The 27484-nt window shown below is 39.2% G+C and overlaps 1 protein-coding gene across 1 annotated transcript in view; it reads left to right on the top strand.

The window, feature by feature from the left end:
• pemt (phosphatidylethanolamine N-methyltransferase) overlaps window positions 1-27271 on the top strand; it is a 140596-nt gene extending 113325 nt beyond the window's left edge. The window contains exons 6-7 of the mRNA XM_022207735.2: window positions 10860-10934; window positions 19517-27271. Of these exons, the coding sequence (XP_022063427.1) occupies window positions 10860-10934; window positions 19517-19571 (130 nt within the window). The 3' untranslated portion in view covers window positions 19572-27271. The remainder of the gene's footprint in view (window positions 1-10859; window positions 10935-19516) is intronic.
• The last annotated feature ends 213 nt before the right edge of the window (window positions 27272-27484 follow it).

Below are 27484 nucleotides of genomic sequence, written 5' to 3'. Positions count from 1 at the left end.
CTTGAAAACGACCGATTCGTGGATTTTCTACCGACTTCAGGACATGTTTTGGACAAAATAGTTTACTGGCTTGTGTTGTCTGGATGTAAAAGGTTGGATTATGGCCGTTTATTGTGGAATCTTTTTTTCTGTGTGTAATAATGAACCCGGAAATGTGAGTCGCGCTGTGTGCGTTGAAGCCGTGTATAGAGAACGGATGGATGAATATTCGTTTTTGTCGGACAAATGTGTTTTTCTCACCCGCTGTGGTAATCGCATCTGAAAGTGGTTTATACCGGCGGATTCATGAGAATCTAAGCTTTCCATCGGCGTATAGTGTTTGTATAATCGTGTTTGCAGCCGTCGGACATTCTTGAAATTCCTATGCAAATTAGTAGGTGTACCGTCGGCGGGACACTGATGCGCACTGAAGCATAAAGGGTTAAAGACCTATTTATTAAGAAATAATTTCCAACATTTGAACAATTACGGGTTAAATTCCAAATTGAAAACAGAGACTTTTATAAATATTTGAATATACGCAATTTTACAACGACAACATTTCCTTCTTTTCTCAATTTACCACAAAAATATGCTATGGATAATGTGTTGTTAAATAATTCTCTAAAGAAAGGATCTATTTCCAAAGTATATAATGGCCTGTCACAGATGGAATGTACAATTTCAAATGACCATATAAAAGATGCTTGGATCAAAGACTTGGGAGTAAACATCATAGAGGAACAATGGACTGTAGCTCAAGAACGGGTTCACTCTTCTTCAGTTTGTCTCCGACATTGGCTTCTGCAGTTCAAAATTCTGCATCGACTACATTTATCCAAACAAAGACTTTCCAAGATGTTTCCAGGAGTGGACACCTCTTGTGACCGTTGTGGCCAGGCACCTGCAGCACTATCCCACACTTTTTGGAACTGTCCCAACATCTCCCCTTACTGGACAAAAATAATAGACACTTTGTCTGAAATTTTAAAAGTTCTTCTTCCAGCAGACCCAGTGATGTCACTGTTTGGAGTCGTCCCTACCGATTTGTCCCTGAACAGTTCACAAATCCATGTGATATGCTTTGTGTTGTTATTGGCCAGACGCCTAATCTTATTAAATTGGAAAAATAAGATTCATCCTACTCATCAAAACCTCTTTAGAGATGTAATTCTATCAGGCAGAAAGAATGCAAATTCTACAAAATCTGGCAGCCTTTTATCAGCTATTATAACAAGTAAAATGTGGACCGTCTTCGTTTTGTTTTATTTCAATTTTGGACCTTTATGCATCTGTATTTGTAATATGTGCAGGGTTTGTTTTGTTTGTTTGTTTTTTTAGGGTTTCGTTGTTTTGGTTTTCATTGTAAAAAAAATGTAAACATGTAAACATGCATGTAACTCAAGTCATTTGAAAGACTTCAATAAAAATAATTGAAAAAAAAAATAAACTTTGTTTTTTGTGTGTACATAGAAAATACATTTAAAACCTCTTAGATTTGACATTTTTAATCAACAAGTAAATCATATAAAAGTCGTCTTACACACATACTGGCATTGTATTGAACTTTACTTCTCTGTTTGTAAGCTATTATTGTCAGTCATAGGCAGGGTAGTTCCAGGACTTTAATGGCTGTTCAATCAAATGATATCTACATGAATTTCTGTGTCATTAAGACCGATTTAGTGAATTGCACTCTGGGTGGACCTGCCCCAGATTTTTTCTTTCCATACATTTAAACCCACATGCCAGTGTTTCTGTCATAAATTAGAAGTTGTTGTCACCTCCCACCTATACCTTAGACTGTGGGGAATGTTGTCTGCTCACCATCTGCCTCATTTCCGCAAAGGTTACACCAATTACTGTTTGAATAAATTATACCGAATTCCAACCTGACATGACACATGATCTTTATGTTTTCCTGTGATCATTACTCAGGCTGGGTAGTGCGTAAGCAGATGGCTAAAATTTAGCAGTCAGATGTTACTTTCCTTCATTTTTTTATTTCAGGTTAGCAATGTCTCCTAATGTCAAATGTTTAGGTATTTTACCCATCAGAGCTTTAGTGTTTAAATACGCTGCTGCTCCCGTCCTGTCAAACTTCATAAATACACTCCTGTGATCCAACTTCACGTCTTAAGGTGTTTCCTTAAACATGGAGCACAGATCAGCTCACTCTGAGTGGCTGTTGAAGTTTGACTGGTGTTGATTGTGAATCCCTGTGGTGCTGCAGCCTCCAGTGATCATAGTAATGCAGTATTTTTTTTATTTACTCCTCTAGCTCGTTGGTGTCATTGGCAGCTTATTTTTACTTTGCCAAGGAACACGGCTGAGTTATGTGACGATCGTCGTTGGTTTGTCCTTCTGTTTGTGCATTTGTCTGTCAGCAACATTACTCAAAAACGACATACCGAATTTGGTTGAAATTTTCAGGGAAGGTCAAAAATGACACATGGACCAAGTGATTAGATTTTGGCAGTGATGCAGCTTATAGTCTAGATCCGTGGATTTGTTCAAAATGTCTGTATTATTGCGAGATAGCAGCACGGCATCACTGTAACTATGACAACAAGTGAACACTACGTCAGGTACATGCTGACAATCACATGATTGCGATCCTACGACAAATCAAACACTGCAGACCACAAATTTCATCCGTCGGAAATCATACAACGACTGAGCAGGTTTGGTGGAGTACTGCACTCTCTGAGTGCTTTTCTTTTTTCTTTTTTGTTACCTTTTGGAGTATTTGTTTTATCTGTTTTTTTCAATGAAGATAACATTAAATTAATCCAAAATACAGTCTAGACATTGTTAATGTGGTACATGACTATTCTTGCTGGAAACGGCTGATTTTTAATGCAATATCTACATAGGGGTACAGAGGCCCATTTCCAGAAACCATCAATCCTGTGTTCAAATGGTACATTGTGTTAGCTAATTGTGTTGAAAAGCTTCTTAATGATTAGAAAACCCTTGTCCAATTATGTTAGCACATGAATAAAAGTGTGAGTTTTCATGGAAAACATGAAATTGTCTGGGTGACCCCAAACTTTTGAACAGTAGAGTATGTATGTATGTATGTATGGTTTGCACATACATCAAACTGTTTTAGTGCAGTTAAAACTGCATTGTTCCCCTTTGAAATTGAGTTCAGTGAAAGTCCAAAATGAAATTAAATAGAAATGCTCAAATATAACAGATAACTTTACAATGCATGTGCAATAGTTAAGCTACGGGACTGAACTGATAAAGGCTCACAAATAGTTGAAAGAAGTACAATAGTTGTCTCATGTATGTTTTATGTAGGATGAGGTTTTTCTTGGATCTTAAAGTTTTGAATTAGATTTGCTAACCTTCTTTGACCTGTTCTCAAATCTAAGTCACTGATTTGAAGCTGTCATTCTCCTACTCTTGCACACAAAATCACACACAGGGCAAAATTTCTCATTCTTTCTGATTACTTTGTGTTGTGTGTTCACTTACCTTACAACTCCATAGACTGTTTGAGGGTCAAGACTTTTTAGGTCCATTTTAGGTTAACAGACAAATATGAGTCACATAATTTTTTCCATCTGCGTACCGAATGTCAATTAGGGCGGATTCATTTGGTATGTGTGGGCAATTCATACACGGAGCCTACCAGATTGCATTTTATTAACCCAGTTTCAGGGGGATCTTCCCACAATTAATGTCAAATATAGCCATGTGCGCTTTATCCAGGATGATAATCTAGATGTAAAAGGTTTGCCTCTAGTGTCCACAAAAGCAATGTGCATAACAATTTAAGCAACAAAGCCAGTGTCTCATGCCTCATAGTGTAATTACGTTCAGATTTTATAACATGATGCTAAAAAAGGCCAGGGTCATCCATTTCCGTTAAAGGTACCAACTGGGCTTTGAGCACAAGTCAGTCAGTTTTGAATTAAACCAAAATTACACTCATGTCATTTAGTGATGTTCTTGCATTATTCTGGTTTGGTGATTAGTTTATGCTACTTACTATTTTGACACTACTTTACTGTCTTAATTCTAAAACACATTTCATTAAAAATAGGCAACATTTAGTTTGACATTTGTTTTACATGTGTTACATCAGATGTAATAATATTGGAATATAAATGATTGCATTTAACATTTTTTTATTAATTTCTTTTGCTTAGAGATATGCAGTATAAATATTAACTTAAATTCAACCGTCTAGAAGTACTTTTTGTGCATTTTTTTCAAGAAAAAAAACAATCCCAAGTTGTACCTTCAATCACGTTAATTTTTGTTGGTTTTCTAAATCTTCATCTACAAAACTGTTCATTTCCAAGAGCATTTCCACATGCACAATGCGAAGGAAACTCAAGGTATTGGGACTAAACAGCTGTGTAGCCCTAAGAAAGCCACTGATCAGTGTGGCTAAATGGGAAAAATTTGCCGTGGAACATAAAGATTGGACTCTGTAGCAATGGAAGAAGGTCATGTAGTCTGATGAGTCCATATTTACCCTGTTCCAAAGTGACAGGCACATCACAGTAAGAAGAAAGGTGGATGAAGTTATGCACTCATCATGCCTAATGCCTACCCTACAAGCGTGTGGGGGTTATTGTTATGATCTGGGGTAGCTGCAGTTGGTCAGGTCTAGATTCAGCAATGTTATGTGCCCAGAGAATGAGGTCACCTGACTACCTGAATATACTGAATGACCAGGTCTTTCCATCAATAGAGTTTTGCTTCCCTGATGGCATGAACATATTCCGAGATGACAATGCCAGGATTCATGAGGCTCACATTGAGAATGAGTGGTTTAGGGAGCATGAGACATCATTTTCACAAATGGATTGACCTTCACAGAGTCCAGACCTTAGACCCATTGAGAATTTGGGATATGCTGGAGAAAACTTTGCACAGTGGTCTGACCCTCCCGTGATCATCATAAGATCTTGGTAGAAAATGAATACAACTCTGAACAGAAATAAATGCTGTGACACTGCAGAAGCTAATCAAAATGGTGCCACAGTGAATGTGTGCCATTCTCAGAGCTAAAGGTGGTCCAACGAAATATTAGAGTGTGCAACTTTTTTTTTGGGATGGGCAGTATATGTGGGACAGTTAAAAGAAGAAAGTTTTTGACTGCAACTAAACCTCTATATTGTCTGTCTCCAGTTAGACTCCTGTTGTGTTTGTTACCTGTGAATATATGTGAATATGTGGACCACTGTGTCGAGATTCTCCCTCCATCATCAAAAGATCAGTCCCTGACCTAAATATTTCAGCTAAATAAATTATGACGGTCTTGCTTTTAGTGTTCATAATGCATATGCAAATGTGGTCCATCTTCAACAGTCTTGTTGTGCTGTTGAATAAATCCTATGAATTTTACATTTTTTGTGGCAACATAAGAATATCAAACCTGTCCGCTTCCACCTCAGGTGTCTGCCTTTTGACTATCATATTTTACATGTTTGTATTTCATTCTTTCTCTAAAAGGGCACAAACCTTTACCCTGTAGGCTCTTGGCTCATACTTTTGCCCAGGCTAAAAAAAATACAAACACTGACTGACTGAAACTGCCACCATGTGAGTGTCTGCAGTCTGATTAACAAATATGTAATCACGCAAACACAGTGCATATTCATGTGAATAGGCATAGATTTCCATAGAGTTTTAGATAACAGCATGTAGACTGAGATTTACAGATGCATTGATTGGAAATAATTATTATTATAATAGTAGTATTCATTTATTCAGATGCTTATTATGTTGCAGCAGATTTGACAGTTCTCCCTTTGGATGATATGACTGTGAGCTCCATCATCACGTCATATAACAGCTCATGTCACAGTGTAATTCTCAGTATATGAGGAAACCAAAGATTTGCGTTGTTGACTATTTTCCATGTCGTTTGCAGATGAAGCCTAGGACAGTGTCAACTAGAAAGAAAGAACAAAAGAGAAACTGGAGCACTGTGTCAGTGTTTCTTAATGGAGGTGATGCTCCACTGCGGCACAAGTCAGCCGACAATCTGACCAGTTTTGCCTTTGTCATCTCTAATTATGACAATTTGTAATATGGGTCAGTGGTAAATAGAGGTTACCACACAAGGTCTACTGACTCATCCTGCCAGATTGGTGTGTCACAATCGGCAGAGCCTCGCTGAAGCCAGTGTTGTGCACAGATTTGAAGTTGATGAAAGCTGTGCATTGAATATAATCACACTTGTTACTGAAGTGACACAGAAATCGAAAGTCACAAGCAAACCACTGAAGGACTCGACAGTTTTGTTCCTTTCTTCCTGTCGTTAATGTACATCACACTGCAGACTGAAAGGGATCTGAAATGTGTGCTGAATAAAGATTATTAAAAATTTTCTGTGGCTTCTTTAACCCTTAGACCCCTACACTTTTACCTTTTACTTTTCAAAAAGAGGAGATCAGTATAAGAATCAAGGGGTTTTGTGACATTTTTGTTATTTCTGTTAAGAATAATAATTTATTTTATTGTTTGTATTATCTTTCTAACAGATTTTGAATATTTTGATAATTGAAAAAGAAGATTACAGTACAGCAATAGAAGAATGTCAACATCCATTTTGTTGACATTTTTTCCTCTCTTTTTTGTTAAGTTTGTGTACTTCATCACCTCTTGTATGATATTATCAGTGATAAAGAGTTCCCATGCATGTTTTGGTGAAATGGTGATGGTAAGGCCCAGTGCAGGCCTTGACTGACTTCTTAGGATATTGTGACTTGGTGTTGGTGCTCTGTTCAGGGTGGGAGGTAACTCACTCCAGTAAGAGTCATTACGATTCATTCTGTTGGACATGGTTTGGACTTAACTCTCTTCATTAGAGTACTCATTCGAGGAATCTTCTGTCTGATCGATCCTGTTCAGTTACGAGAGTTGGATTTCCAGGTGGACAACTAACCCCTCCAGCTGGACAATTTTGAGTCAAACCCCATAACTGCCTCTCCATCTTCCAGCATATAGATGACATTTCTCTTGTAAACCTAGCAGTCATGACACTCTAGATGAGCAAACATAAAAGGAACAGAATGTTCTGAATGAAACACAAACCTATCAATCAATATGTAGTTGTATAAATAAATGCATGCATGCACATATACGCACTCAATACATAGAGTATTGTTAGCTAACTTAATTAGCTATCCATTGTTAGCTAACTATAAAGTAGGTTAATTTGATGATGCATAATAATAACAGTCTTTCACACAAGAGTCGTGAATGTGTAAGTATGTTGAAAAATACCAATTTGATGACATCAGTTTTTTCTGAGGTAATAAATGGAGATAATACTTCAGTGTATCAGGTCTTGCTGTGTAAAATAATCTTCCTGATCGATGACACTTCTGACATTGTGTGTGGTCCACAGTAAATATATTCCTGACAGCCACAATTGATAAGTATCACGGGTTGCAAGCACGTCATTTTTGAACCACTAATAGAAGCTTGGGGTAGTAACTCAAATATTGCAATTTCCTAAAAGGTATAAAGGACAACTTAAATATTTAAATGGAATGACATCAAAAGCATGTTTTTTTTTGGAATACCTGTAATATTAAATGATAACAACTCTTCATTACAAAGATATTGTAAGTAAGCAGCCTCACTGGGTCATTTTGACCCACTTGCATCTAAGGATTAATCAGAAAGGTCAAAAACAGTTAGAAGAATTGAAAGATGTCATTTCTGTAAACCACAGGTAGAGCCAAACTTTCATTACTTCACCTGTCCTCACCTACTTTGTGGTTCTGCAAGGAAAAGAGGGATTTTTTTTGGCACTGCATTACATTAATGAACAGAGTCTGTCACTTCATGTGACATTAAAGGCGATTTTCATCATAGACCAACTAATAAAGAAGCAGGAAGTGTATTTCAAAGTTTAAGGATTAGTTTCTGAAAGGTTACCAATTCCCAGCAATAGTTTGTGTTCCAGTTTTATACATTTGATTGTGCTTGTATCCAGTTTGGGTAATTTGGAGTCTTTTAAGAAACAAATTTAAAATGATGAAGAAACTGGATTTTTTTTGTGTGTATTTAAACAATGAATATATACACTGCCGTTCAAAAGTTTGGGGTCACTTAGAAATGTCCTTATCTTTGAAAGAAAGCATTTTTTTTCAATGAAGATGTCATTAAATTGTCAGAAATACTGTCTAGAGATTGTTACTGTGGTAAATGACTATTCTAGATGGAAACGGCTGATTTTTAATGGCATATCTGCAGCCCAATCTCCACAAAATTGAAGTCCGCAACACATAGTTTCATTTTTGAAACAAACATATTTTCTGATCTGTGAAGCTGTAGGAAAGGCTTCCAGTTTAAATAAGCCATAGATTCCACATAAGGATGTCGAAGAAGACCATGGATCACATCCTGTATGAGGCCATTACTTTTAGAATCAAGTTTCTTTTTCACTGTGGCATGTACACTACCGTTCAAAAGCTTGGAGTCACCCAGGCCGTTTCATGTTTTCCATGAAAATGCACACTTTTTTTCATGTGCCAACATAAATGCACAAGGGTTTTCTAATCATCAGTTGGCCTTTCAACACCAATAGCTAACACAATATACAATTAGAACACAGGAGTGATGGTTGCTGGAAATGGGCCTCTGTACCTCTATGTAGATATTCCATTAAATATCAGCCATTTCCAGCTAGAATAGTCATGTATCACATTGACAATGTCTAGAGTGTATTTTCAGTGTTATCCTCATTGAAAAAAGTGCTTTTCTGACCCCAAACTTTTGAACAGTAATGTACCTTGTGGTATTGCATACCTGCCTACACAATTGTCAACGACAATGGTTGCTCTCTACTTGTCATACTTACCAGATTTGGCTCCCTGCAACTTCTTCCCCTCATCCATAGTGAAACTGAAGTTGAAGGGTCACCAATTTGACACATGAAGAAGATCTATTGTAGATCTTCGTAGATGGGGTTTGACGCACTTATAATATGGAACTCACAGGGAGTGTTCCAAGTGTTGTAGGTTGGCAGTACATGACGACACGAGAAGACTACTTTAGGGACCAAATTTCAATTATGTTTAGTTTTTTCTGTTTAGCTGCAGACTCTGACAATGAATCTCTTAATCATACTTCATACATGTGGCAAAAAGAGCTAACATTTACTCACGTTTCACTCTTCATTTAACATGTTTGCATGCTGACATTTGCTAACTAGCATCAAACACAATTAAACCTACCTACCTATCTAAAATACCTTTAGAACTATTTCAATATGCAATACAGTTGTTGAAATACAATTAAGAAAAAAAATGGCCTTATCATGATGTTGTGTAAAATGGTGAAATATCATAAAATTGTTTAGTCACTTTGACATGAGTATGAACGTCTGGATCAAATTTCAGTGCCATCGACCCAAAAGTTTTGAGACATTTTAATGAGAAAAAATAACAAACAAGTATCATCATTATCAAAGTCAGAATTTTATTCTCTGAGAACAATGACTTTCCTTACAAAATTTCATGACAATATATTTTCCTCCATCAAACTTACTATCCAACTTGCCACTCACTCGCAAACTTTTTTTTAACATCAGTACAATATTATATTTGGTGATCTTGCCTTGCTAAATTTACCTGGTCATTTTCCCTGCGTCCTGGTGCCTCTATGCTGCCTGTGGAAGTAGGTCAGGGTGAACAATTTTATAAGCCTCATCAGCAAGTCATGTTCAGCTTCCCCACAATGTGGTGTTGTTCAGACTGATATGATTAAGCTTCTTACTTCATCCTAATGACAAAGTTGGCAAACTGCAGCACGTGCATTGGTGAGAGATTAAACCAATTATATCAAGTGTTTCCGACTACACAAATTACAGAGCAGCTCTCACACACGCCGTGAAAATGATGAAAGCATGTTGGCCATCTTTAGCTTTTTGTTACTCTCATGAGACACATGAGAGACTTGTTAGTGCAGCACTTTTAATTAATCATACCCACTACATTATCTCCATCACACAAGTCTGTGTATGTTTCCCTCTACAGTTGTGCCTACATGTTTTTGAGGGTTTTTTTGTTTTGTTTTTTCTTGATGAAACAAGTCTGTGTCACTGTGCCACTTTCTGATCAGTTATATGTAGGTCAGTGTGTTTGTGTGTGGTATTTTTGGTACAAGGCTAAGCCACAGTGTTAGACATTTTTGCATTTTGTTTTCAAGGGTATTTGTTTTTCTTTGAGTCACTACAGTGTCATTTTACATTTACCTTCATGCTTTCATGTAGCACAGTCTACATCAGCAAATAACGACTTGTTTGAAAATTTAGTTTCCTGTATTTGTTGTGGTTCTGTGACATTCAGGAAGCTACTTACTTGCTTTCGAACAGCAGCTGGAGACACATCAGGTTGACATTTGCTTTGAATTTAGATGATTATTTCTCCACCAACAAACACGGCAGAGTTATGTGACAATCAGCGCTGGTTTTCTGTTTGGCTGTCTGTCTGTTTGTCTGTCCGTCTCTATGTTTTTCTGTTAGTAACATTACTCAAAAACAGACTAACAGATTTGGATGAAATTTTCAGGAAAGGTTAAAAATGACACAAGGACCAACCTGATTAGATTTTGGCAGTGATGCAGCTTATAGTGTGGATTGACGGTTTTGTTAAAGATTTCTGTATTATTGTGCGATAGTGGCACGTCGTCACTGTAACTATGACAAGTGAACACGTGATCCTACTACAAATCGACTGTTGCAGATTTATTGGGACTTATCTCAAAAAGGAATACAAAGAACAATTGGTTTATTTGTGGGGGTGTTTCTGAATCCCATCAATTCCTGCCGCCTGCTACATATTTAGGTCACATGATTCGGTATCCGTACATGACAATCTCTCCTGCTCTGTTTTCAGTGGTGCCAGTCCTGTTGGTCTACTCCTGACTGCTACAGTTGCTATGGCTTACAAGGTGGCGATAAGATTTGAGGGGTAAGTCTTTCTTCATCTCAGTCCTGGTTCACAATTGTCATTAAAATGCGTTTGGTTAATGACATGTTTGCAAGTTATTTTAAAGCAAAATATGGCAGAAATATCAGCTGACACCAAATTTTCATCAACAAAACAAGAGTAAAATCTAAAAAGTACATTTCAATAAAATTTATTGCATTTTGGTTAACAAATAAAAATGAAATAGTAATGTTTAAGATGGACAAGTGTTTCAGTGCAAAGCCCTCCTCCTGATTAATAAGTCAGTATCCCAGTTATGTCTGCGGGAATTTCTAAATGCATTCAAGTGTTACAGATATGGATTTATCATTTATATTCATTTAGATTCTATGCAGGTATCGGAAGGACTGAGTAATATCCAGGAAGGATGTGGGTGTAGTAGATGTAGTAATGCTAACGGTAAGTCAGCAGGAACAAAAGAGAGTAAATGACTCTGTTTGAACAACCAGACTTGGAAATGATAACTGGATTTACTGAGGGGAGAATGTCTGTTGTATGACTGTAAGGCACAGGGTCATGCACAATGTGCATTTGAGCAAGTAAACCGTGCACTTTACATTAGGCAACACCTGTTGACTCCACAAAATATAAGTGATTGTAGCCTCAAAGTGTTAAGAATGTTTGAAAGGGAATGCTACACAACAACAACAACAACAATAATAATAAGTCCAAATAAGTTGCTAGAGTTGACACTAGTCATGGATGCAAATGATACCATATAAACTATAATTTCGATGCAAAGTAGACCATTTAGATTTTCAGTATGAGTAGATTCCAAATCCATAAACAACAGAGCACCTCCGGTCAATCCCTGTGGAACTCCAAATTTTGAAAGAGTTACAGATGAACACTGTTCTCTTTTAGCTCTGAATCCTCATAGTCACTTTTGCGTCTTTGCAACCAGGCAGGTAACCCATCACCTCTCTTGAGCATGCTCCAAATTATACTCATTGGGTCTTAAAAGTTTTCCATTGTACTAATATAGATTTTTTTCAGTGTACCTTAGGCTTAGATTGTATTTGACTTTTTAAGTGTATCATCTCCAAATAAAATCTGAATTTGCCATACCATTTGTGAGATCACAAATGTAAAGCCTTTCCTACTTTACTCAGGTTACATGTAAGTAAGGACAAGTTCAGAAGAGACTCACGTGTTGTTGACAATGCACCTGACGGTGTTTTATAACTGTCATCAATGTCAGAAGACGGATTTCTGTATGTTATGAAGTGACATCATAAAAAGTTGGCATTAACACACAAAAACGAGTGAATAGAGTGAAGCAAAAGATTTATGATCTTTATGGGGTCTCATTCACTCCACAGCTAATTCAGGCATTATATAAACTTGTGTTCTGTTGTAATTACAGAAGTGTAGAATGACAGCTCATCCACTTATGGTACTCTTTGTGGCCTACATAGAACAGCAGTATGCAGATAATGACAGGTAAATGGGTACATGTGACTCAACTGTAAGAAAGCTTTTTGTCCCACTAATAGGTCTTTCAGACACATGCACTTCACTCAAAGCTAAGTGGAGTTTTCTTTTCTCTATTGACTACATCATTAAAATATTCTATATTAAAACTAAATCTCTTTACCTACCTTTACCTGTCTATAAAGCCATTAACTGACAACACAGAGGAAATCTAAGCTTTTTTAACATGTATTTCTTACCTGTAACAAGCTACCTAAGTGTTAAATCATACCTGACATTGCTACTTGGATGGAAACCTGTTTCCAAGATTTCCTCCTGAGGTCTCAAAACAAGCACAAAGCTCTAGTGCGTCAAGGAATTCAGCCACACAATATCAGCTTTTTCTCCATTTTGCATTCCATACCTGGCTGGATGCCTGTGTTTCTTTCTGCCCCAAGGGTATTCATCATAACAGCCAGCAGTCAATTTTGTGTATGCACTTTGCCTAATGCAAACAGTGTGCTTCAGAGGCGTCAACACGTTTTGTCCAAGAGCTCGTTACGAGTCTCTCTCTCACACACACACACACACACACACACACACACACACACACACACACACACACACACACACACACACACACACACACAAGTCCACTTGGTTCACACAATGACAATGAAACACCACTGTACCCTCAAAGCCTGTGTTTTCTCCCAGACGTCATCTGCATTAATATAGAGCAGTATTCATTTGTTCTGAATAAACCCCGTCGGTTACATGGTCAAGAGAGACTAATTTACTAAGCTGGATGTCTCTTTTTTTCTCACACATTAAAAGCCTTGTTGGTCAGCCCTTTCTTCCTCGCTTCTTGTAATGCTCGTGTGTGACAGTTTAGGTCGAGTGACCTACTTCTGGACATCTGTCCTCACACACAAGCATACAGACCTACACAAGCAGACACACAGAAACACACCGACATGCTACTACTGCATAATCCTGTCACAAATGAGGCAGAGCAGAAGCAACTGCTACGGGCACTTACTCATCAAGCCTATTGTGTGTATGTGTGTGTTCGTGTGTGTGTGAGGCCTTCTCATCTTCTGAACAGATGTAGAGGTGTTTGTTTGAATGTACTGGTGTTAATTGTGCAGCTGTCCTGTCAGTGTAAGTGTGGGTAACCTGTCACATAGCAGCATAGCAGCTAGTAATAATAAGGAATTGAATTGAATTTATTTATTTGATAGGGACGATGCAGTTTAACATAGTTCCATTACTTAGCATGAATCTGATGTGCTGCACAGAGAGTTTATAGCAAATGCTAATTTCCAACTCTTGTCCCCAGATGGGCCTTTAAATATAAAAGTCAGAATATAAAACATCATAAAATAACAGAAAAGTTTACAAAAGAACAATAAAATACATGTTCACATAAAAACAAATAATTACACAAACCAGTTCAAAATAAGTTAATAAAAAAACATGGCAAACTAAGAATGATTACAGCTCTGATTTGCTTTTAGCCAGCACTTGACCTTTGCAGAGAAGGGTTTTAAATCTGTGATTAATTTGATATCGGTTGATAATGAATTCCAGAGTTTAGAGCCTCTAAAAGAGAAAGCTGACTGTCCAAATGTTGACTTACATTTTCCTATGCTACAGTTTCCATTCACCTTGCTTCTTGTTACTCTGCTGCACTCAGAGAATGCAGTGCTCCGCCAAGGCTGCTCAGTCATTGTATCATTTCCGATGACTGAAATCTTGAAAAAAAATTGTGGGACAAGTCATGGCACCATAGAATGTGTTCATTTAACATAGATATACCCACCTTGCCTGAGTACAGGCATGTGTTATGCATGTTATGTACGGATACCGAATCGTGTGACCTAAATATGTAGTGAGCGTCAAGAATTCACGGGACTTGAAAACATCCCCACAATTTAATCAGTTATTCCTTGTATGATTTCTGACGGATAAGCCCCGATAAGTCCTCAGTGAACAATTTGTAGTAGGATCGCAATCAAGTGATTGTCAGCAGGCAGCTGCGTTGTAATCACTTGTCATAGTTAGTGACGCCATGCCACTATCTCGCATGGATCCAGAAATCTTTACCAAATCCGTGGTTCCAGACTATAAGCCACATCACTGCCAAAATCAAATCAGTTGGTCCTTGTGTTATTTTTGACCTTCCCTAAAAAAATTTGTCCAAATCCATTAGTCTGTTTTTGAGTAATGCTGTACACAAACAGACAGACAAACCAACAATGATTGTCACATAACTCCACCATGTTCCTTGGCGGAGTAATAAATTGCACAGATGCACATTGTTGCACCATGAACACATCCTACTTTATCACACCTTATTATACCGAGAAGCCAGAATTAGAACAAACAAGACCAACAAACAAAAGGTGTGCAAGGGCAAGTGGTGGAAAATAGCACATTGATTAAGTGGCAACTTGACTTATGTTATCATAAAACCTTAACACAGGAACACACAGTCCAAAGGAAAATGAGTGTTTATCAATTGGAATACCAGACAGCAGACTACTTTTCATGAGTCTCCTTTGTTGGTTTCCGAAATCATCAAGCTCCTGAAGGCTATTGTTTTTATTCATTATCTTTTCACTAGTATTTCTGCTGCTACATAAACTGCCCAGTGACAGCTATAGCTGGGTTATTTAGCGTCTCCTTACTTTTTCAATCAGTGCAATGAAAAATGAGAAGTCGGAGCCGAAAAAGAAGAGTGACGTTGACAGTGTCTGAGGGATGCTTTTCTGAAAATGTCACATATTACGACATGCTGTGCATGAGAGCACAGGTGTGCCTGTCGCTGCTGCAATTTCTCACAACGCTCACCTGCTGTTGTGTCATTTAGCCTGAACCTGTGAACTAAAGGAGAGGCAGGTGCCAAATTTTAACACACACTGCGACTGGGGAGGATATTCATGAGCTATATTTGTCTTTCGCTCCTGGCATAGACTCTGAATGATCTCATTTAGTTAAACTGTGCGTGGATAGCAAGGCGTCCGGTGGGATATTAGCCTCCACAGTGACTGGAATGGGTAAAATGGGATGCTGGGATCGCACAGTGAATGGAAACAGGTGCCGAGTGGATTGCAACTTTTTTCAGCTCATAAAGCCTTGATATTCAAAAGTGAGATGCAGTGATGTAGGCTGTCCAAGCTGAAAACAGACCTGACCTTTGTGAGGATTTACTGTATGTCTGTGTATGTAGATTCTCAGTCATCCAGTTCATGGTAATCATAGGAGCTTCAGTGGAAATCAACGGGACTTCTCTTGTAGGTTGTTGAAGATGTTTCACCTCTCATCTAAGAGGCGACTTCAGTTCTAACTGACTGATGGGGAGTACCAGAATATATAGTCACTACAGGTCACATGGCTAATGGCCCATTAATGACCCAGGACTCATATGCCTCCAGTTGTGAATTTTTGTGAAATCAGGTGGTCCACCAACAACAGCAGCAGTCATAGTGATGGGTTACAGGTAACAAGGTAGATGGACTGGTAAACAGAGACTTGGTAATGGTCTCAATTTACCAGTCCATCTGTGTTCCAACCCTCACCCATGGTCATGAGCTTTAAGTCGTGACCGAAAGAACAAGGTCACAGATACAAGCGGCTAAAATGAGCTTCCTCCGCAGGGTGTCTGGTCTCAGCCTTAAAGATATGGTAAGAAGCTTGGACATCCGGATGGAGCTCGGAGTACAGCCACTGCTTCTTCACAACAAAGCAGCCTGTTGAGCTAGTTTGTACTTGGAGGTTTTCCAAAAATGTCCACTTGAGAGGAGACCCTGGGGCAGACGCAGAACTCTCTGGAGGAATTGTGTACCTCATTTAGCCTGGGAACAACTCGGTAACCCCCAGGACGAGCTGGAAAGCGTTGCTGGGGGGAAGGACGTCTGGAATGACCTGCTGCCTCTGCAACCCTTCCTCAAATAAGTGAAAGAAGATGGATGGATGGATGGATGGATGGATGGATGGATGGATGGATGGATGGATGGGTTAAAGGTATACCTATAGCACCTATAATGCTGTGATAAAATCTCTCTCCAGAAATTTTTGATATCGTTAACATCTTGAGTCACTTCTGACTAGACAGAGTCATCCTTTGTTGTGTAAACTGTGAGCCCCATCACCATGATTGCTGTCGTTGTTGGTGGACCACCTGGTTTCACATCAATTCACACCTGGAGACATGTGAGTGCTGGGTCGTTAATGGACCATTAGCCATGTGACCTGGAGTGACTATATATTCCAGTACTCCCCATTAGTCAGAACTGAAGGAGCCTCTTGGATGAGACATGAAACGTTTTCAAGAACCTACAAGAGAAGTCCAGTTGATTTCTACTGAAACTTTTACAGTTTATTCTCTCCAAGAAGATTAATCCCTTTACAGCCATTATTATTCATTTTAATATGTATATTGTTTAGTTGAGCTTAGTTCTGGTTTGTGTCATCGACAAAACACAGCCTGCAAAACACTTATGTTTATACTCACACCGGAGTTCCTGTTAGGAGTCTTATCCTGCCGTTTATAATGTTCAGGATGTCTACTGACATTAAACAGCAACATTTGTATCTGTCCTGAGGTGGCATAGAAACAGCAAACATTTGCATCTAACCTTCACTAATGCATCTCATAACTACATTTTACAATCCAGTATTTATTTTATTACTCTTTATTATCTGATAGTTAATATTTTGCATTTTAATCTTGCACATGCTCAGAACATCCATACTTTTATTTTTATTTAAATTATTATTTTCAACACAACCTGCTTATACCTGTGGCTGAGTAGTGTGTGACATGTTCTAACTAGTGACTGAATTGGAAGTCAAATAGTTCAGTAACAACTTTAGGTGTTGGGATGTACAGGAATTGGACAGTGGACCCAAAACTGTCACCCAATGATGAATGAATGAAAATTTTTTCACCTTGTGCATCACCTAAAGTCATTTTCTAGTTTCCGGATTTGCTTACGGTTTAGGGCTGTACTCCTGTGTTCAGACTTCACATTAAGATAACATAGAACAAACAAATATGAAGGTAATGTCAGAGCAAACCAGCTGAGTACCTGTGACAGTGAAACTTGGTAGTGTAGAAAATAATCACAAATTGAAGACCCTGAGAAAACTTCTTCAAAGGATGCAAACAACAAGATATATTCTCAATTACACCTTCTCAAATTCATCGCACATGAACGAATCCTATCCAACGAGTCACAAAGAAACTTGTCTGCTCACATTTTTGCTACAGATGCTCCAGTGAATCAAAACACATTCACACATCTGTATCAAATACTGTGAAGTGGAGGAGAAAATGTGTCAGTTGATTAGAATTCGTGCAATGAGAGCTGCACACCTGTACAATACAATTTCTTAGCAAATAACAGCAAAAGAAAACTTTTTCTTTGATTTTTTGTGGCACAAACAGAGGTCACTAACTTCAGCAGCTTGAATATGAGTCTCAAGTGCTATTTTTTTCACTGACAAATGAAGTTGTGCACTCTCACTTTTGCAGCACGTGCAATTGCTGTATTCAGTACCTAACATTAGCTTACCTTTCAAAAATGACTGAATACCCATATAGATGACCAGCGTGCACGAGACAAACTTCTGCCAAAATGACCATTACATCCATGGTGACATTATATGGGTCTTTCCAGAATTGGACGACATTTGGGCTTCAAAATTTTGGAAAAATAGACCTCTTTCACAGTTTTCTGCTCCACATTCATCAATAATATGTAATATATTATCAAAGGCTTGACTGGCTCAGCTTACACATCAATGGTAAATTTTTTATTCCATTTTTTATATGCTGTTTGCCAATCCTACTCTAATCACAGTAACAGGGTTGCTAATCCATGGTAATGTTAGCTTTTTCTCAGGAGTAGAAGCTAGATATGACTGAGGGCTGCACAGTGGACGTAGTGGTTAGCACTTTCGCCTTGCACCAAGAAGATCCCCGGTTCAAATCCCAGCCTGGGCCTGGGATCTTTCTGCATGGAGTTTGCATGTTCTCCCTGTACATGCGTGGGTTTTCTCCGGGCACTCCGGCTTCCTCCCACCGTCCAAAAATATGCTGAGGTTAATTGGTTACTCTAAATTGCCCGTAGGTGTGAATGTGAGAGTGATTGTTTGTATATGTAGCCCTGCGACAGACTGGTGACCTGTCCAGGGTGTCCCCTGCCTTCGCCCGAGTCAGCTGAGATAGGCTCCAGCACCCCCCGCGACCCTAGTGAGGATAAAACGGTGTATAGAGAATGGATGGATGGATGGTATTGCTGACGAAGAGGACAAACGTACTAATGTAAAAGTAATTATCATTTAAAATATTCTGATTAAAAAAAAATTTCTCACAATTACATCATGAAAAAATAATACCAAAAAAGGAGATTTTAATTTAATTTTAACTGTTTTATTTAAGATTCAGTTTGGTCATAAGGAGGGTGGGACGAGAAAAAGGGAACTCCAGACTTATTTGAGATTTTAAAACTATTTTTAAACATTCTTTTCTCAAAGTTTTTTTGATTTGATCTCAGGACAAGTAAATTTATACAACAACTGCATGTTTTAGTATTTTGTACATGATTACTTGAAATTTGATGGATGGGATGTAAAATGTTGTCCAATTCTGGAATGACCCATCTATAGGCCACATTTATTTTTCCTTATTGGCCTATCACTGTGGTTTTGGCCTGAGCACCGCCTCAGCTCACCTATGACTTAAAGGTTGAAAATGTGCCAGTTCTTCTGTCCGCACACCTTTCAGATTTGTCCAGTCTTTGTGTTAAAAAATGCTCTAATCCCTGGTTTGTTCTTGGACTTCAGTCAGGTATTTCTCCTCTCACCTATTAGGGCTGTTATTTTCCAGATTTTCCATTGCCGTTTGCTGCTGCAGCTGTGAGCCTGATATGTGGGCTCAAGGGGTGAAAAACTGTGTGCATTCATGTGAAACACAGTGGAGGAACACGTGGAGACACAAATCATCTTCCCATCACACACTTGCATACTTACTGGAGCTTCCTCACGGTTCACCACACAAACGCGCTCCTGGCACGGAGTGGTACGACGGTAAAGTCTCTCATTTATTGTCCCATTACATGTTTGTTCTTCTGTGTTTACAGACCATTCACTGAACAGATCTATCAGCAGAGGAGTCAGCGACGCAAGCATGAATAATCGCCTCCCTCCGGGACACTTCCTCCTCTTGGTTTGGCCGAGGGATTCCCATCCTGTCATGTGAACGGACACACTGAGCAACGGCTTCGGTCATTAATCGATCTCCAGTATGGATACAAAGGAAGTGATTGCACCGTTAATTTAGCTTTTATGAGTGGGAACGCTACTTGGAGCCTTTTTTCCAGTGTACTCTAATTCTGGACCTCATGACTGTGACTCCTGAGAATGTCAAGTTCAAGGAAAAAGTGATATCTTTCAAGATGAGAATATTGATACCACATCAGTACGTTAAAAGGAGATTTCACCAGTTTAACACATTAAAGTACATTTACAGATTTTAGATATTACCACAGCATGTGTGACAAAGTTTTAAAAAAAAGATCCTTCGTGGTTTTCGGGGGGGGGGGGTTAATGTCTGATGAAATGCCTCAAGAATTTGTGTCAGTTGTAGTTGAAGCTAAAGCCTACAAGTTTAATCAAGAAAAAAGAAGTTTGAGTTCAAACAGAAGTGAACTTCGCAAACTTCTGTAGCCTGCCCAACATCTGTGCTTGAAGCTAGAAGCTCAAGGCTACATTAGCCGCTACTAGCTTATAGGAAACTCTTTTATGCATGACATAAAAAAGTCAATATCCCTGCTTCTTCTGAAATTGACTAAACAGTGTTCTGAATTTTGTAATTGTAAGGATAAAACTGGACAGTCCTCCTTTAAGTGTGGAGTTACAGCTATAAGGTGATTAGCTAAAGTTAGCATAAAGGCTTGGCACAAGTTGAAACAGCTAACCAACACATTTAAAGCTCACAAAGATGTGTCACATTTGTTTTGTCTACTCATTAACAGTTATATGCCAATGTAGATGCTGCACAGACGTAAGTAGAAATAAAAGAAGAAACATTTTCTAGTCTTTATGCTAAGCTTGGATAACCACCTCACTGCTCCAGCTCCGTAGTCCACACACATGATAGTGGTATCAATCTGCTCATTTTAATCTCAGCAGGAACATCAGTAATAATATTGCTAAAAATGTTGAGATATTTCTTAAAAGGTATACCAAGCTAAATTTCTATTGCATGTACAGTAAAAACACTGAGATATACTGAAAGCTTGCTTTTCAAATTCATGAAATGCAGAGAATTGCTGCCTGCTCATGTCAGAGTGAAAGATACACAACCCACTGTCAACCCAAGGCTACATCCACACTAATAAGGTTTAAAACTACATTTTAAAAGGAAAAAAATCTCTAATAGTCCTAAGCTTTATTTCAGAAAGAGTCTTTGTGCATAATTACATACCTTAAAAGGCATGTATGATCATTTACATAGGCGTGCAGGTACAAACATGAAGCAGTGGTTTGTGTTATGTCTTGCCTTTACTTGTGCTACATAACAATAATGAGATAAACTCCAGTCAGCCAAACTCATTCTTTATTTCTGCACCAACATCTTAGTACAGCTTCACGTGGCTATCCGGGCACAACAACAAACTCGTGTGCGCACCCATAATGCCCCTCGTCTCTTCTGCTATGGTAGCTGACACAGTTCAATACACAACATCTCCTCCCCTCTTACAACAGATGTCATACTACAGAAACAACAGAAAAGTAGTTGACTCTGCAGCTCTCTGGCTGAACATAAAAATTTACCATAACACAGCATTTACACGTAATCAACATAAACACATAGCTCAACTCATAACTCCAATATTACCATACATCAGGTTTCCCTCTTTGTTTTTCTAAAACTGAACATGAAACCTAACTAAGGGATGAGGGTAGACTGCCTCGATCCCTGAACTGATCCCAAGGGGATTATTCTGCCCCTGCTGGGATGGGTCAGTCACAGATCTAACCTAATAACTCAGGCGTGCAGGAGGACGCCGCTCTCTTGTGGGGTATCTGCGCCCTGCAGGAACATCAGTCTCATTAGTCACTGGTGGTACATTGTCTGTATGGTCTGACAATGAGATAGGTGTCTCTGTTCCACCTGCACAGGGGCGGTTTTAGACTTTCAGCTCTAGTGGTGCTTAGCACTTGGTTGGGCGGGGGGCGCACATCTGACTAATGTTAAGCAACGGCTCACCCAGCTCTTCTGCATTCATAACAGAGCTCAGTCATTCTCTTAGATACTATTCGTTGGTTCAAGAAACAGTCAAAATAGTCCTTCTCAAACTGCTGACCGTTTGAAGTCTGATTTTCAAAATATGTCTGCTAGCAATTGAGTTAACGCCACAAAATAAACATTTGAACACATGCAGTAACGTCGCTCGTGTTCTGTGCTTTGCCTCCCAAACCTTACCTGAAGCTTTTGCTGGAGTTTTCTTGGAAAAAAATGCCCTAATATCCACTGTGACGGTCGGCCTACAAACAACACATTGATAAAACAATGATATGGCACCAGTGTGAAATTACAATAGCCTTTTTTCACCTTCATGTTTGGCATGCCATAAGCATTGCTTGCTTCATTTTGTGATTTGCGAGGCTAAACGAGTAAAATTCGCTAGCTAGAAGGCTAGCTAGAAGGCAAGCTAGCTAGCTGGATTGTTTGTTTAGACAACTCAGGCTTATAAATGCAGATTTCATGGACAAACTTTTGAGTTCATTTCAGGGTATAAATACCAAGTAAATGTTGCAGTCGCCTGCAGTTGCTGGCTCTGTTGGCTAGCCTGTCAATCTCTCTGCCCAATCCATCACACGCACATGGGTGGGAGCAGCATTCAGCGCAGCGGCAGAGTAGAGGGGAACTTGCGCTCTCTTAATGGATCAAACCATTATCCTAAAGGAGGGGAGGGTCAAATTAGGGAGAACTTTGGCAGATTTTACATTTGGTTTGAAACGGTAAAATAAATAACACTGTTAATAATTATTTCAGCATTTTTTATAAACATAAATAAATAACGCCCAATAATTCTAGGGGTGCTTAAAAAAAATTAAGGGGTGCTCAAGCACCCCTGAAAATGGTCTAGCTCCGCCCCTGCACCTGCAGTCTCATTCCGAACAGGAATAGTTGTCTCTGGGACAGTAGAATGTGGCACCTGTGTGGAAAGGAGAATTGGCGTGCTGACAAGTGCACCTGGAGAACCCCCAGAGAACAGCTCCGATGACACTGGTGGAGTCTGCAGAAGTTGATCGGCGTGACGTCGCCAGACACTGTCCTTTGTCTGAACGGTGTAGGAAACCGGTCCTGTCTGTGCAATAACAGTTGCAGGAACCCACTTAGGTTCTCCACTGTAGTTCCTTGCTAACAGTCAGTCTCTCTTGGTGTGAAGGTTCGGTCTTTGGCATGTTGTTCTCTGCGCTGTATCTGTTTCTCTTGTTGTACTTGCTTCCAATGTCCTTCACCGCAGTAGGCTTCAAGGTTCCTCTTCAGCATCAGGTTAGCAGGAGATGTCTTTGTGGTGGCACGTGGAGTGTTATGATAGTTCAACAGAAAGTTGTGCAGTCTTTGATGTAACGTCCCTTCTTTGTGATGTTTTCAGTGCATGTTTTAAAGTTTGAATAAACCTTTCAGCAAGGCCGTTGGTTGCAGGATGGTAGGGAGCTGAGGTGATGTGTTGCACTCCATTGGCTTGTAGAAATGCAGACATTTCCTGAGAGACAAGTTGGGGTCCATTATCAGAAACCAACTGAGTAGGAGACCCAAAACGACTGAACATTTCACCTAGCTTTTTGATGTCTTCTCTGTGGTTGTTGATCTCATTATGGCCACTTCAGGCCATTTACTGTGTGCATCAACAGCCACCAGAAACATTCTGTTCTCCAATGGTCCTGCAAAGTCAATGTGCACACGATGCCAAGGTTCTTGTGGGAACTCCCACGGATGAAAGGGAGTTAGTGGTGGATTATTTCTGACTTTGTGGCAAGATGGACAGGTTGCAGCCATTTCTTTCATTTTAACTATTCCACTGTGACCTGCATGTAGCTGCTGCAACACTTTTGCACGAAGTGACAGCGGAATGATAACCCGCTTTTCCTACAGCAAACACTCAGACTGGACAGAAATTTCCAACCTCCTCCCAAGGTAAGGCTTCAGATGCATGTCATCACCAGCAGGTTGACCTTTGACAACATGTCCATGACTTTTGACAATTGTGAATCATTGAGAGTCTTTTTCTTGGTCTGCACAGCTGAAACAGGTGCTTTTGTCACCTCACTGAAGTAGAATATGTCCACAGTGTTTGACTCAGGCTTGTTGACAGGAAGCGGCAGTCTGGATAAACCATCCGCGTTGCAATGGGAGCCTGATTTGCGATACTTGATATCATATGAATGTGCAGACAACAACAAAGCCCATCTCTGCAGTCTTGATGCAGCCAGAGATGGTATCCCTGTATGTGGTCCAAGGATGGTTGTGAGAGGTCGGTGGTCAGTTAGGAGCGTGAACTTCCTCCCATACAAGTACTGATGAAATTTTCTGACTCCAAAAACAATGCTCAATGCCTCTCTCTCCAACTGAGCATAGTTAGTCTCTGCCTTGTTCAATGTTCTTGATGCGAACGCAATTGGCCTTTCTTCGCCATTTGGCAGGATGTGTGAAATAACAGCTCCCACTCCATATGGAGATGCGTCGCAGGCCAGCTGAAGTGGAAGTGCAGGATTAAAGTGAATCAGAACCTCTGATGTGGTCAACACACTCTTAGCCTTCTGAAAAGCATCCTGACAGTTTGCTGTCCATTTCCATGTCTTATCTTGGCGAAGCAGCTCATGTAGCGGCTGTAGCAGTGATGCCAAGTTGGGAATAAAACGTCCGTAATAGTTCAATAATCCTAAGAAGGATCGTAGTTGGCTGACGTTCTGAGGTGGAGGTGCATCCACAATAGCTGCGATTTTTGATGGTGCAGTATGGGGTCCCTTAGCATCGATCACATGTCCAAGATACTCTACAGATGGTTTAAAGTACTCACATTTGTCCTTGCGAACTCTGAAGCCATATTCTTTCAGCCTTTTAAAGGTAGCATCCAAGTTGCGAAGATGCTCCTCATCGTTTGCTCCTGTGCAAAGTATATCATCAAGGTAGCATTGCACTCATGGCAAGCCACTGAGGATCTGATCCATTGCCCGCTGAAACATTGCCGGGGCAGAGGTGATGCCAAAAGGCAATCTGCAGTACCTGAAAAGTCCTTTATGAGTGTTTATAGTCAACATTTCACGTGACTGCTCCTCCACATGCATTTGCAGGTAAGCTTGGCTGAGATCTATTTTGCTAAATTTTTCTCCTCCACTCAGTCCTGCAAATAAGTCATCAATCAGGGGAAGGGGATACTGCTCTACTGTTAGAACAGGATTAAGGGTCATCTTAAAGTCCCCACAGGTCCCGATACCACCATCCTTTTTTGGCACTGGAACAATGGGTGTGGCCCACTCACTTGTTGTCACAGACTCTAAAACCCCGTTCTTGACCATGGCATCCAGATCAGCTTCCACCTTTGGTCTAATAGCATATGGTACTGGTCTCGCCTTCAAAAACACAGGTTTGCTTCCAGGTTTTACATATAACTTCACTATGATATCTTTCATGCTGCCTAATTCCTCACGAAAGACCTCTTCATGTATTTCCAGTATCCCTGCAGTTGAGTGGAGCTGGGTGATAGCTTCCTCACTTCTTGCCAGTTAAGGTGGATTTTTTTTTAGCCACAGACGCCCCATTATGGCGGCATAGTTTTTGTTGGTGACATAAGCTGGAAGTCTCACAGTTTGGTTGTTGCACTGTACCAGTACATCTGTCATTCCTTTCATGTGCACTGGGTGTCCCGTGTATGCTCTGAAGGTTGTGTCGGAGGGACACAGTGGAAGATATTTCATACATCTTCTGTATATCTTGTAAGACTGTATGTATAGTTAGATGGATAAGACCGAAATTTGGGGTCGATAGTTCACTTTTTCAGGAAAGCACCAAATTTGGTACAGACATAGTATATGACCATACAATTGATTTAAGAGGAGTACCCCAAAAATCTAAGCCCCCTGGTGGCCGCCATCTTGAATTCAAATATGGCCGCCTTGCTAAACCTATTTATGTAATATCTCCCTTAATACGGCAGATACAAAGTTACTTTCAAGATCTACCCCCATTGTTTAAGGGTCTGCAGAGTCAATAAAGCCATTTATAACAGTGTTATATATAACAGCCACCAGGGGGCTTAGATTTTTGGGGTACTCCTCTTAAATCAATTGTATGGTCTTATACCATGTCTGTACCAAATTTGGTTCTTTCCTGAAAAAGTGTTCTTACAAAGTATGTACTGTCCTGCAGTTTGCATATAACTGGGACATACAAATATGTCATAATATTACACTATAAACTATGATCGCCATGCTCTTGTATCCACTGTATAGTCGGTTTTGAGAAATGTGTTGTAATCTGTCAATGTGCACTCGATGGCTGAAGCTTGTTTATAGTTTGACAAGACACTGAGAACCGTGACGTAACTGTGCTGAGGATTGAGCATAAGCATACTGCAAAATCTGACCTGATGAGTAGGGTCTGGTATTTTTGGGACACAGTAAATCTTTTGTGGCATACTATGTAGTGCTGTAGTATAAAGACTAATTGTCTTTGTTTTTTTCTGGAAAATTATGATTTGATAAGAGTGTGATAATCAGGGAATGAGTGTAGTGACAGTTAAGCCCCTCAGCAAAGCAAACACGGTCGTCTGCATCATTGTTTTTCAAAACCTCAATCTCTGCTCATTCAGACTAACACACAATCCTGGAGTTCTCAAACTAAAATGGGGTTTCCGAAAGTATAGGTTTTTCGGGCTTATAAAATGCAGCAAAAGTGTGGACACCAAACATACATGTACCAGATGTTATAGTCTTGAAAATCCAAAACATATTACTGTGGATGTAGCCTTATTGCTGCAGCAGTCATACATATCTACCTAGTCTTAAAGAAGTAAAAATACATTGTTTTTGCTCACCTGCGTGATTTCCACAAATACTTTGTCCACACTAAAATAGAGACTCACAATACTAGGAAACTCGCTGGTGCAAGAATGTATATTAAGAGCACTCTGTTCCATTTAGATGAAAAAGTTAGTGATACAAGGAAGCCAGTGCAGTGTGAAAGCATTGGAAGTGATACGCCTGGATGGAATGTATTCATAATTAATGTGATTGATTAGAGCTGTCTGCTGTGAAAAAGTCTCATTGATGTCAATAGTTTTTCAAATGTTGTGCTCCATTTTAGTGTTTTCTCTTTTCCATTTGCATTACTGCATTTTGACTGATTCTTGGTATACAGTGCTAATTTTTTTTCTGTTTGAAATTAGCATATTTCCCAAAGTGGTCCTCACTCATTTATTACTGCTGTAAGTTACTGATTAATCTCAGTGCTTGTATTTTTTAAACACCCTTCATGATGACAACATTTATTGAAGATAACTACCAGATTTGATGGTCTGTCTATAAAATAAAATTGTCTGTGTAAGTAATGTTTTCAGTGTTTATCAAAGCAAAACAGAAGTTTGAAAGGTATCACCTCAAGACAGCAAATTTGTTTACACACAAAATACAGTTTCTGATCATATTCTGTGAAACTTGCACGAATCTAAGATAACATTCAAAACTGTGATTTTGTACACTTGTTTTTTTTAATATTTGATAATCATTTTAAACATCAGAGGAGGTGTACCAGTAATGGCCTGGAAATGTGCTTTTTGTTTATAGAATATTTTTATTTAATAAAAGAATGAGTCAGACTGAAACACTGGTCTCTTTGTGTCTTAAGAAATCAAAACTACTAATGGAAGCACTTATGGCAAGATTTTGCATATCTACCTCTTCCAGGCAAATGTGTGGGTAGGATTCCATGCGTGATTGTTCCTCCTTTACATGATTCATTCAAATTAAGACCGCCTCGATTATTTTTATAGTTATGTAATTCATAAGTCTTAAGATAAAAGTTTTCAGCATGCAAT

The sequence above is a fragment of the Acanthochromis polyacanthus genome, chromosome 19 (genome assembly GCF_021347895.1).
Source record: "Acanthochromis polyacanthus isolate Apoly-LR-REF ecotype Palm Island chromosome 19, KAUST_Apoly_ChrSc, whole genome shotgun sequence".
Classification (NCBI taxonomy): domain Eukaryota; kingdom Metazoa; phylum Chordata; class Actinopteri; family Pomacentridae; genus Acanthochromis; species Acanthochromis polyacanthus.
Note: the sequence above shows the minus strand (reverse complement) of the source record. Positions and strands in the feature narration are given on the sequence as shown.